Raw genomic sequence first — 13,360 nt, 5'->3', positions numbered from 1 at the left:
ATATTAAAAGGTAATAGAATTAATAATGTGAATAATTTGATACTGATTATTAATATTACTGATTATAACGTATCTGTTAATTCATATGCTAAATCCAACATGTCTAATTCTTCATCTGTTGGTTTGTCAGGAAGTGCGTCATAAACTTCTTTCGAAAATATTAAACGGCACGTACTACAAGTTAATGTTCCTTCACAAGCACCTATATCAATTATATTTTAAGATTACAACATACTTATATAATAAAGTATCAAAAGTTAAAAATAATAAGAATGTTAAACTTAATAAAAATGAAAATTTTCAAATATTTTCTACCTCAAAATTATTTATTTTAAATTAAGTAAATTATGCTTCTTTAAAACATACCACATCCATCTAAATCAATTTCATTATTTACTACTATGTCTAATATAGTATCTCCAACTTTCCCTTTTGCTTTGATTCTCTCCCCACTTGCTTTAACAAACGTTATATTTACTCTGAAAATAATATTTATGAAAGATAAAAATTATCTCAATATAATTATTTTCTTTATTTTTTGTGTTTCTTCAATTAATCTTCTCTTAATTATACCTTAATTATATGTATCACTTATAATAATAGAAATAATTTAAAAATAAGATATACTTGTCTTAATAATACATAAATAAAATTCGTATATCATATATTTATAACAGTGTTATATTTTTAGTTGTTCACTGTCAATGTTGTTCTTATTAATACTATTCTATTAATACTATGTTATTTTTCTAGAAGTTATACTCCTACAAAGAAAAAAATTTCTTAGACATTATTATTAGCATTATTATTTTGACACCAATTTTATATTGGAAGGTAAGTACTGAAATTCTATTAAAAAAAGAAGGAAAGCACAAGAAAATTTGTATCACTTACTCTTGTTTTTCTGAAAGTGGTTTCGTGGTCGATATTCCTCTTGTTGCCTGCAAAAAGGGCAACGTTGTGTTGCTTGTATATTTTGAATAATTTGATGCAATACCGAGAATTGATCTCGAAAATTTTTGTAATTGATTTACTAACGCCATTCCACTGTCATAAATATCATGAGTATGGGACACCCTGTCCGAACACCAGATAAGTATTGCGGAAAATATCAATTGTAGATCAATTGTACTTTGTGCAAAAGCTTTCACGGCATTCTTCGGCTGCTATACTGGGACGTTCCTTTACTGTGATAGGTTATAAAACGATTCCTAACACAAGTGACGTATCCCTACCGGACACGTGCTCTTCGGGCCACACGTTTTATGATACAAGACCAGCAAAATGATCAATGTGTAATTTTACATATCTTACATTTTTTCCAAATGAAATATTGTTTTTATTAAACGTTTAAAACCTGAGGCAACATTTATTTCATCTGATTTCAGTTTTACAAATATATATCTATATTACATATCTGTATAAATTACGGTCTGGTTATATCAAACAGGGACCGACACTCGCTAGGGAAAACTGCCCAAAAATTGAATCGTAAAAACCAATATGAAAGACAACAAATTTCTCGTTCTGCGGAACAAATAGAAATGAGCAGAGTATCTTTATCTTTATCTGAGACATTCAAAGCGTATCACGCATACGCTAAATATGAAGAAAACTTTCTTGTCTTCCATGTTCATTTTTCCCTTTCCTTTTCCGAACGGTTTCTTCTATATTTATTTATATGTTCGTGATTGATGCTATTGACAACATACAACTAAGGGGAAATACGAATAGTAATAGATATATGTATAATTCATTATGCAATTTTATAGAATTAAATCTTATTTATCTTCAGATATAAAAACTATATTTACCAGCTGAAACACTAACGCATATGCAGTATAATATAATCTACTTAACAATCTCGTTTTAGTTATAATATGTGATTAATTCTTTTGCTATTTCGCTATAAACAATTTCTTGTGCATACAATATTTTTTTATAGTATTCTAATATATTGTTAGATATTGTAAAGAAAGTAAAATACAGTTATTGAAGTTTGGGAACATTCAATGTTAACCTTGCTGCAAAAAATAATCTTTCGAATGAATGGGGAATAGATTTTTAGTATTATAGTTGGTATAATGTCATCATTGTTTACAATGTGTTAGAGTTAAAGAAATGAGACAAATTAATATTTCCGAAGCAAATTCAATATTTAAATGATGTTATTTTAAAATGGCAGATGATATGAATGTTCTTTTTATACGAGGAAATGGAAACGTATGTATGGTAATGGAAACGTAATGGTTTTAACATTATTTTAGTACAAGATCTTAGCATAATAGTAATTAACAGTATCCACTACCTTTTAGTCAATTTTTGAAAAATGACATATATGATAATTTGCAATAGTTTGATAATAAAATACTTGTATCAATATTAATAACGTATAATTTGCTATCTCAAAAGGATACAGACACAGCCAATGATAATGTTTGGGATGATAATGCATTAATAGAAGCATATGATAAAGCAATATATTTAGCAAAAGAAGAAGTTATCAAGCGAATGGGAATGGATGTTGGAAATTCTCAACCGAAAGAAAACCTACAAAATCTTAAGCAGCCTAAACACGCAAGTAAATTACACAAGGTTGTGATTTTGATAGAATATTACAAATTTGATACAGAATATTATTAAATATATTGATTAAGAAGCAAATTATTTTATTTTGCTATTTACTTATATTTATTTGTATACACATCTTCTCTCTATAGAAATGGATCATAGGAGCACCTTATCGTGCAATATACTCAGAGGATGGAGAAACTTATGAAGCTATAATATCAAAAATTTACGAAAACAATGGCACGTGTTGAAGTGGTTACCACTTCTAAGAAAACTCTACATCTGGTCTTTTTTAGTTTTCTCAAGCACTGGAGCCATCGACAGCGTGTAGACAAAAGACTGCGACGAAGTCAGGCCATAAACAGTAGACAGGCGACGTTGGCTTCGGGGTTTTTCAGTTATTAGGTAACACAGCTAGCGTGCGGATCTGGACCAGCTCAAATTGTATTTTTACTTATTACACTTCTATTTAAATATATTTTCTATCTTACAATTTATCCACGTGTTTTCTCTGTTTACACACCGAATAACCTCAACAGGTTATGGGCCCAGGGCTGTAAATTGCAAGGTAGCAACGTGAAATGAATAAATTGTTAAAGTGTTGTGCTTAGTAAAATAAGGGATAGTGCTAAAATGGAATCAGCAAGTGCGAAGGTCGAGATGTTACGCGGCGAAGAAAATTGGCTCCAGTGGCGTTTTGTTATGCGTACACTTTTGGAGGAAGATGACGACCTGATCAACGTGTGTGGAGGGAATTTGTGTCATCCAGGTAACAGCGCGGAGAAAGAAATCGCTCGTGGAAGATTTTTGAAAGCAGATCGATTAGCGAGAAAATTAATCGTGACCTCAGCAGGAAAGAAACCGTTGGATCTTCTTTTATGTTGCACGACAGCACATGAAATGTGGAAAAAGCTGAATACAGTATATGACATGAAGTCGGATGAGAATTTAAATATGGTCCAGAAGCAGTTCTTCGATTTTAAATGGGAAGAATCTGAAAATGTCTCTTACAACCTACCAAAGTTGGAACTCATAGCGGCGAAGATGAAAGTCCTTGGGAGTGAAATTGGCGAGAAAATGCTGATAACACGCATTTTATCGGTGTTACCAAACAAATTCGATCATTTTCACAGTGCGTGGGATTCCGTGGAAGAAGAAAAGAAGACCTTAGACAGGCTTAGTACCAGGCTGATGACGGAAGAAATTATATGGAAGAAAGACGACCAGGAAACATCGGTGGCACTGGTAACAAAAGGTAATAATTATAAAAGGGAACAGCAGAAGCAGTCAAGTAAACGTGAATACGAGGACCAAGTTGCTTTAACTGTGGAAAAGTTGGCCATCTAAAGAAGGATTGCTTTAGATGCTTTATATGCAAAAGGAAAGGCCACACCAGCAAAAACTGTTTTAAAAATAACGAAAGAAGCAACAATAAAGACAACCAGGAACCTAGAAACCAAAATCGGGATCACAGCGGAATTGGTCTATTAGGAAGTACCTCAGCGATACAAACGGCAAACGCTGATGTTTGGATAATCGACTCAGGAGCTACGGATCACATGACAGGACGACGGGAATGGTTCAGCGTTTTCGAAGAATTCGATAACACGGTGAAGATAGAGATCGGCGATGGTCCGTTCATGGATGCGTGCGGCAAAGGAAAAATCAGAGTAGAGACTTTTGTGGACGGCAAATGGGTAACATGTACAATGAACGATGTTCTATACGTACCAGGTATGAAAAGAAATCTGTTTTCGATTAGATCTGTCGCAAGCAGGGGCATAGATTTTTGTATTTCAAAGGAAGGGACCAATTGCATATTTTTACAAAATCAGAAAATAATAGCAAGAGGTTCTGTTATCGGAAATTTGTATAAAGTAGATATGCGAGTTATCATACCGTCAGTTTGTAATTTTAGCAATAGAGCGGAGTCAAACGCGGACACATTGCAATTATGGCACGAACGGCTATGTCATCAGAACATCAGACATGTTAAAGAATTCTTAAAGAATTCAAATATGAAAGTTGTAGAGGATAATAACTTTTTCTGTGAAGGTTGCGCGTACGGGAAACAGCATAGATCGAGTTTTCACGAGAAAATCAATCGGGCGACTAAACCTCGCGAAATTATTTATACGGATGTATGTGGACCTATGGAAGTCGAGTCATTAGGCAAGAAACTGTATTTTCTGACATTTAAAGATGATTTTTCAAAATTCACAAAGATTTACTTCTTACGACGTAAGTCAGAAGTAATTGAAAAACTAAAAACCTTTTGCCTAGAAGTTGAAAATCAATTTAAGGATAAAATTAAAGAAATTCATAGTGATGGAGGGAAAGAAATCCAAAATAAAGAAGTCAAAGAATTTTTAAGAAGTCAGGGAATTAGGCACACGATTAACGTTCCATACACTCCTGAACAGAATGGTGTCGCAGAAAGGGAAAATAGAACAATAGTAGAGGCAGGTCGGTCGATGCTATATTCGAAACCAAATCTACCGCTGTTCTTATGGGCCGAAGCCATGAACACAGCAGTACATGTCATAAATAAGACGGGGCCGACAAGACAAGATAAGAAAACACCATATGAACTGTGGTACGGGAAACCGCCGAATTTAGAAAAGTTTAGGGTTTTCGGTACTGAGTGCTTTGCTCACATACCTGCGGAGAAAAGGACAAAACTTAACAAAAAGGCCAACAAAGGATATTTGGTAGGCTATTTAGATGACGAACGAGGGTATCGAGTGTACGTGCCAACAGTAAAAAATGTAATATTAAGCCGTGACGTAATATTTAAGCCCGAACTAGAAAATGCGAAATTCGTAAAATTAAGTTTACCGAAAATTGTCGAGCGCGAAGATGTGAGTGCGCAGAGCGATAGAGCATGTACGTATGAAAGTGCAGAGAGGGAACATGAAAAACAACCTCATGGAACTAGCGACAATGTGAGACAATTGAGAGATAGAGATAAGATCAAACGAACCGATTTTTATGGTAACCCAGTAACGTACGTGGCGGAAAAATTACCGGTGGATTTTAATGAAGCGATGAGATCCGAAAAGAAAGAGTTATGGGAAACAACTATGAATGATGAAATGAAATCGCACCATGAAAATAAGACGTGGATACTTGTAGAAAAACCTAAAGATCAGAAGGTACTTAGTAATAGGTGGGTTTTAACGATAAAGCTAAATCCGGACAACTCGGAACGATACAAAGCGCGACTTGTAATAAAAGGGTGTTCACAGAAAGAAGGCATAGATTATAAGGAAACATATAGTCCCGTTGCTCGGTTTGACACAATTAGATTAATGCTCGGTATTGCAGCCAAAAATAATTTACACCTCGGACAGTTCGACATTAAAACCGCATTCTTATATGGAAGTCTGAAAGAAGATATTTATATGAAACAACCTAAAGGTTATGATGATGGTACAAATCGGGTTTGTAAATTGCTAAAAAGCCTATATGGCTTAAAACAGTCTCCAAGATGTTGGACGGAACGTTTCACAAAATTTATCTCGAACTTAAAATTTTATCAGAGTAACGCAGATCCTTGTTTTTATATTTATACAAAAGACGACAAATTAATGTTGATGACCATATACGTAGACGATGGACTGGTAGCAGCTTCAGACGAATTTTTAATTGATAAATTCTTCGATGATTTAAATAAAGAATTCAAAATTACGAGTTCGAAAGAAGTAAAGAGTTTTCTTGAACTTGAAATTAATAGGTTAGAAGATGGTTCAATATTCATTCATCAGAGTAGGTATATCGAAAACATATTGGAAAAATTTAATATGAATGAGGCAAACAGTGTTTCTACACCTATCGAGACTAATTGGAACGAAAGTAACATAGGCGATAATGATTGTAACGCACCATACAGAGAAGCCGTAGGGAACTTAATGTTTTTACAAACCGTAAGTAGGCCAGATATTAGCTTTGCAATAAATATAGCGGCGAGACACTTAGAGAATCCAAACCAGTATCAATGGAAATTAGTCAAACGAATTTTGCGCTACATAAAAGGGACCGCAGACATGGGACTCTTATATACAAAAGCAGGCAGTCTCGGAACCTTTAGCGACGCTGACTATGCAGGCGACAAAGAAACAAAAAAGTCGACATCAGGCGTTGTATGTAAGTATGCGAATGCGGCCATCGCATGGCAATGTAAGCGACAACAATGTATAGCTCTATCTACGACCGAAGCTGAATATGTCAGTGCAGCCTCAGGAGCGAAAGAAATTATGTGGCTAAAGAAAATATTTCTTGAATGTAAATTAGAGATCCTTAAGTATATGCTATGTGTAGACAATACTAGTGCCGTGAAATTAATTAAGAATCCAGAATTCCATCAAAGAAGTAAGCATATTGACGTAAGATATCATTTCTTGCGAGATTTACACAATAGAGGCGAAATTGATATAACGTATGTAACAAGCGAAGAGCAATTGGCAGATATATGTACAAAGGCGTTGCCAAAACCGAGATTTGAATATTTAAGGAAAAAGTTAGGTTTGAAAAGTAAAAAAGATATTAAAATGTAATTGTTTGTAAACATGTAGAATTTTTAGGGAGGGTGTCGAAGTGATTATTACTTCTCAAAAAAAAGAGGAAAAACTCTACATGATCTGTTTAGTCTTCTAATTTTTTTTTTTGTGTAATAAATTAATTTGTATGGAAAAGAGAAAGGCGGCTGGCAAATGTACTTGAGAAGGCATTGACAAATTAATTTTCAGATATTTACGACAAGAGTTAGAAAATATTAAGAGATAATTTGTAAATTTGAGATAATTGTTTGTAGGGATGTAGAGTTTTAGGGACGGTGTTGAAGTTCACTTCTAAGAAAACTCTACATCTGGTCTTTTTTAGTTTTCTCAAGCACTGAAGCCATCGACAGCGTGTAGACAAAAGACTGCGACGAAGTCAGGCCATAAACAGTAGACAGGCGACGTTGGCTTCGGGGTTTTTCAGTTATTAGGTAACACAGCTAGCGTGCGGATCTGAACCAGCTCAAATTGTATTTTTACTTATTACACTTCTATTTAAATATATTTTCTACCTTACAATTTATCCACGTGTTTTCTCTGTTTACACACCGAATAACCTCAACAGCACGCGTGTTGTAAAATTTGTAGGTAATACCTTTAGCATGATGGTTATGTCAATTAAGAAATGTACTAAAAATACATATATATATGAAGTAAAGGCTTTCGCATAGTCTATCACAGTGTCATTCAGCAGGTCCTTAACTGGGCAGGAGTACCTGTCAATGTCTATGGGGAGACCCGTGGGATAGAGGGTCATGAACCATAAACATGCATGTTACTTATTGTTCATTATTAGCTGCTTGGAATATAATTCTCCTCATTAGACGAGTGATTATTACTACATATATCAAGGCAAACATTTATACATATACATTTATGCACGGGAAATTCTAATACATTGCCTGTAAGGACAGTAACCGCATGGCACTCAGTCATTCTATTAAATGACAAAAATTTCTTTTACTCTGTGTTTAGGCTATGGTAATACACAGAAAGTCGAGTTGAGTTCTCTTTTAGAATCAGAGGGTTTGCAAAGTCAAATAGCACAACAAAAGAAAGCTTTGGAAGAGAAATTCAATGAAGAGAACGATGAGACTTGTGAGACTAATTTTTCTGCAAATGTAAATTCGAAAAAATATAATGTAGAAAAAATGGATTGTGACTCTGAAGAAGCAAATGCGTATAAACATCACTTCATACCGGGACCATCTTTCAATTCGATGACTGATATAATGCCACCTGCACCTCCTTTACCACCACAATTAATGGCCAAGTAAGTACAATTTAAAAATTCTAATGGAATGCTGAATACTTCTAATATTAATAAGTAATTTGGAATATGTTTAACATTTTATTTGGAAAAAAATACGAAATTTTAATAAAATGTACTAGATCACCAGATAATGATACAGACGCACTTTCAAGTATGTTGATGTCATGGTATATTAGTGGTTACATGGTATATTACACAGGTAATTATTTCATATAAGTATTTTATTGTATATTAAATTTTCAATGGACTATGTTATTTCTTTTGTAGGTTATTATCATGGTTTGAAACGAGCAAGAAACAATCAAGAGAACAGGAAGAACTGTTGATTATATCAATTTTTTCAATAACAATATAACAATAATATAAGATATAATAAAATATAAAACTCATTGTATTTATTTCCTTCAATTATTTGAAATAAAGAACAGCTTTATTTTCATATAAGACTTTAAGACTTTTTTAAAAATAATTACTAAGATAAGAAAACATAAAAAACATATTTTTGATAAAATACACACACATATATATGTCGGGTTATCATTAGGATTTAAGGCGCGTAATGATCCTTCGTTTGAATTAGCCATTGTTTTACGAAACAGAGAATATATTTACGCGAATAAACAAGATTTTACAAAATATTATGAATAATGAGTTTAATAAATAATAAGATTAACAAACGATAAGTTTAACTAATAATTAGATTAAAGATTAATAAGTTTAACGAACAATAAGAGGAACGAATAATTAGCCATTGTTTTACGAAACAGAGATTATATTTACGCGAATATACAAGATTTTGCAAAATATTATGAATATTGAGTTTAATGAATGATAAGATTAACAAATGATAAGTTTAACTAATGATTAGATTAAAGAATAATAAGTTTAACGAATAATAAGAGTAACGAATAATATGTTTTACGAATAATAAATCTAACGAATAATGAATTTAATTAACGCTATTAACAATGTTCCTGGGTTCAAACGAATCCACGGTCAACGGGATAACTTTTTACTATGCGTAGAATAATTTTAAACACAAAAAAATACGATTGCTAAGACACTCGGTAAATTGCTCGATGTATCACTTTCCAAGGCGATCACACGAATGAATATCTGATGAAAATCTTTTTCGCTATACGACTGCATTTGTTTGTTATATGCTCGCTGGAAACATCGAGAAGGTTCCAATCGTTGTTGCTAGGCAATTTCTGTCAAAAGTTTGTTGTATACTCTTTGGAAACATCGAGAAAAATTCAAACGCCGTTGCTAGGCAGTTTCTGTCTGGAGATTGATTCTTAATACAACGTGTGTCCCATTATATCGACATCTCTAAAGTACAATTCTATGTGATTTCTAGGGAGAACAATACAACCGATCCACACCTTCGTCAGGCAAAACGTTTACCCCGTGACCGTGGCTACGTTCGGCGACCAGTTGTCATCTCGAACCCACTTTCGCTTTCACAAATATCAAACAATTACAAATGACAATTGCTTAATTACAGTTATGATAAAATCTAGGCTAAAGCATTAGAAGGCTTCCTCAAAATTGCACAGGGAAGGCTCCGGTTTTCCTTTCATCTCCGACATATATAATACAAGGATATAATACAACCGAACATTTTAAACTTAGCCTATAGCGCGTGCGCGCACACACGCGCACACACATGACACACATGACACACATGACACACATGCGCGCACACACATGCGCGCATACACACATGCACACACATGCGAATGATTTCTCGAACGATAATGCATTTATTTATATTTTTCAATATCTGTCCTTACGATTGCGTATTTATTTGTTCCACGTATCATATTTATCTATTTGCATAACTGTAGGTGACATTTTTTTTAACAATTTTGCTAATATTTCATAACTTTTTAATTCATATTTCAAAGTGGTAACAGGTGCTTCTTTCTTTTCAAGTCTCCTCCATATCGGGCTTATTTCTAGTAGCCACGCTTGCTTACAAAGCAATTTTATATCTGCACAAGAATATCTTTCAGTACATTTTACTATGTGGTTTACAATATCTGTATTTTCTAATAAGTGGTTGCTAAGGTATAATTTGAATATACCAAGTCGAGCAACTTCATTGGGTTATGATACGTATATTTGCTTTTCGAGACGCCTGGGTAAAGCTGCATCAATGCCCCTAATAACATATTTACAATAAATATTATCGTTCTATTATACTAATAATAATGAAGGAATACTTCAAACAACACAATAACATATTTGAAATTTGGAGAAATATTACGATATTTTCTACTTAGAAAACATTGAAATAACGTGATATACGTACCAAGGGGAATTAGTTGTAGCCAGAAGAACTACATTAGAATTCTCATTAGACACTAATCCATCCAATCTAGAAAGAAGTTCTGATCTGAATCTTTTTGCAGGTTCAGACAATATACAGTCTCCTTTATTTGTGGCGATCCAGTCAATCTCGTCGATAAAAATAATTGTAGGCGAATGACTATAGGCAAGTTCAAATAAAACCTGTTCAGTTTAACAAATGTATTATTCATTAAATATTATATTCGAAATTCCTTAAATTCATTGCCTCATCACGAATATGATATCATTTCGTGTTCCAAACAACTATTCTATTTATATATAAATGACGAAAAATAAAATCAAATCTTTTTATACCTAGAATCTCTCCTTCATAGACAAAGGAACAAAGAGACTTACATAGACAAAGCAACTTACACGTATATACTTCTCGGAATCGCCTCTCCATTTGCTGACCAATGAGCTGGCAGTTATGTTAAAAAAGGTGCAATGACATTCTGTCGCGACTGCCTTCGCTAACTTCGTTTTCCCTGTTTTGTATATTTCTTGTAAACATGTACAGAAATGAAAAGAATACGAGTATCTTACCTGTACCAGGTGGGCCGTACAGCAAAATACCTTTCCAGGGGGAAAACGGGCCACCAAAAAAGATATGATACTTAAGGGGATACACAACGGCCTCCTTAACAGCGGTTTTACATTCCTCTAGGCCTATAACGTCATCCCAATATACATCTAATTTGTTTACTATGATCTCCTGTGACGATACAAAGATAAAATGGCGTCTTCTCTATATTAAGTAAGTGTTACGTAATTTGATATTTGAAGCGTTACTGAAATCACGTCATCGTCGATATACGTTGGACGGTTTATCGACGGGAATTTTATCGTTTAAAAGCTTTACGATATGTATATTAATCGAAAATAACTTACGCATGAGATGTCCTCAGCCTCGTAATTCCGGATTATCTGAATAAAGCTTTTCAATGCATTTCAATATCTTCGATTGCATGGATTGTTCCATTGGGACGTTAAATAGCTCTTCTGATGAACGTCCATCACTCTCATTGGGGAATATTGACGTCACTGTCATTGCGAGATTAATATGATTCGTATTGTCATCAGTTATCTTCTGCTGTAGATTCGTCTCTTTCACAGGCTCACTTCTCGCTTGTTTACTAACAGATTTGGCTTTTGTCTCAATACTTCTACAAACACTGGATACATATTATAATACGATACGTAATACGATACGTTGAATACGATACGTTGAATACGTTGAATACCGTTTAATATCGTTAAATAATTTAAATTCTTACGTTTTGCTTGCATTTGTCACTTCCCTCGTCATTCGCCTTCCAGTTATTTTCTTACACAATATGGGATATTTTTGAAATTTCATCTTGTAATAATTTTCATACTCTGCAACGATAATTTCCAAATCGATGTTGTCGCAAACCCGATGTTCGGGAGATAGACGAGCTTCCCGGAATAATACATCGCTAACGTCTATATACATAAAAAATGTAGTTTTTAATTAATTATAGTTTTTAACTAATTAAAAATATTTTTCGCAATGACTGAACACTATAAGATAACCATCAAACAACTGTTTTATCTCTAGGTAAGACAGGCAAAAGAATGTATTTACTATATAAATCCTCGAAGATAATTTCTTGTCTTCTGCTTTTTAATTTTCAATTTTTAGATGGATAAGAATAATTTGAATTTATACTTCATATATTTGTTTATAACTAGTTAATCTACATAATCGATGGAGTTATTCTTAACTACTGAATTACCGATGTCGAATTTTCAAATTTGGTTTCGCCTTCTCTCTCCATGATGTCCACTGATTTCTATTTCGATTGGTCACTGACACTATTCAAAAGAATTGGAACTAGGAATATATTTTAATTATAATATACTCACCCATTGTGTTCCAAATAATCACATACAAGGTATAATATGTTCCGATGACGTTCCGAAATACGACTCTCCTCCTAATATAATTATTTTTTCATTACAATAATATAAGGTTTTTCATGTAATTTTTTGTTACATTTGCGAATTCAACGAGTTACACATGATTTTTCATGAAACACGAACGTTAAAAATGTTTGATACAGTCTAATTATAAAAATTGTTAGAAGCAAAAGTCATAGATACTATGTGCGAGTATCGCATGAAACGAACAGCTATTAAGAGAACTGCAGCAATATTACAAATCAAATAACAAAACACACTCGTCTGTGACGTGGAAATTCTAAAATCTAAAATCTAGAATATTCCTTACCTTTTTTCGCAGATTATAAAATATCTTATTCATACTACCTTGCATCGATAAATCACCGTTCATAGTGACACTTTCAAATCGCCTATCGTTTCTCAATGGATACGAGAATTTCCGTTTATTACTTTAAAAACAACCCGTCCATTGCGTTTCTCTTAAAAAATTCTTTCAACTCTGTTGAAAACCGAGCATCAAACAAGAGACAAACGATTTGTTGTCATGGAAATGTTTGGTTCACACATAAGCAACGCACAAATATAATGATAGAATAGCTGAGTGTGTGTACTGTATAGTAAGATGGATGCAACATGGAAATAGAAAGAGAACACCATGTATAGATACTTCCTGTCC

The 13,360-nt window shown here is 33.4% G+C and overlaps 2 protein-coding genes and 1 pseudogene across 2 annotated transcripts; 1 reads left to right on the top strand and 2 right to left on the bottom strand.

The window, feature by feature from the left end:
* Positions 1-37: 37 nt before the first annotated feature.
* Positions 38-1,318, bottom strand: LOC117240675 (adrenodoxin-like protein 2, mitochondrial). Its single transcript, XM_033506702.1, has 3 exons — positions 895-1,318; positions 367-479; positions 38-202 (listed from the first exon to the last, which is right to left on the bottom strand). The coding sequence occupies exons 1-3, from the start codon at positions 1,041-1,043 to the stop codon at positions 63-65; spliced, it is 402 nt and encodes a 133-aa protein (XP_033362593.1). The 5' UTR covers positions 1,044-1,318; the 3' UTR covers positions 38-62.
* Positions 1,319-2,178: 860 nt separating this feature from the next.
* On the top strand, positions 2,179-8,796 carry LOC117240676 (survival motor neuron protein 1-like). The gene is made up of 7 exons (XM_033506703.1): positions 2,179-2,223; positions 2,413-2,595; positions 2,721-2,817; positions 7,701-7,718; positions 8,106-8,403; positions 8,523-8,602; positions 8,671-8,796. The coding sequence occupies exons 1-7, from the start codon at positions 2,179-2,181 to the stop codon at positions 8,727-8,729; spliced, it is 780 nt and encodes a 259-aa protein (XP_033362594.1). The 3' UTR covers positions 8,730-8,796.
* A 1,455-nt stretch (positions 8,797-10,251) lies between these two features.
* LOC117240674 lies at positions 10,252-12,771 on the bottom strand (annotated as a pseudogene).
* Between the last annotated feature and the right edge of the window lie 589 nt (positions 12,772-13,360).

The sequence above is a fragment of the Bombus vosnesenskii genome, unplaced genomic scaffold (genome assembly GCF_011952255.1).
Source record: "Bombus vosnesenskii isolate JDL3184/JDL3185 unplaced genomic scaffold, Bvos_JDL3184-5_v1.1 scf7180000014835, whole genome shotgun sequence".
Lineage (NCBI taxonomy): Eukaryota > Metazoa > Arthropoda > Insecta > Hymenoptera > Apidae > Bombus > Bombus vosnesenskii.
This window is presented reverse-complemented; position numbering and strand designations above follow the sequence as displayed.

Bases quoted from the DNA above. Each gene is read 5' to 3' on its own strand.
- LOC117240675 (XM_033506702.1), bottom strand. From the start codon at position 1,043: ATGGCGTTAGTAAATCAATTACAAAAATTTTCGAGATCAATTCTCGGT. The intron at 480-894 runs GTAAGTGATACA...TATTATTTTCAG, and splicing joins CCACTTTCAGAAAAACAAGA to AGTAAATATAACGTTTGTTA. The intron at 203-366 runs GTATGTTTTAAA...TAATTGATATAG, and splicing joins AATTGATTTAGATGGATGTG to GTGCTTGTGAAGGAACATTA.
- LOC117240676 (XM_033506703.1), top strand. From the start codon at position 2,179: ATGGCAGATGATATGAATGTTCTTTTTATACGAGGAAATGGAAAC. The intron at 2,596-2,720 runs GTTGTGATTTTG...TTCTCTCTATAG, and splicing joins ACGCAAGTAAATTACACAAG to AAATGGATCATAGGAGCACC. The intron at 8,603-8,670 runs GTAATTATTTCA...TTTCTTTTGTAG, and splicing joins TTACATGGTATATTACACAG to GTTATTATCATGGTTTGAAA.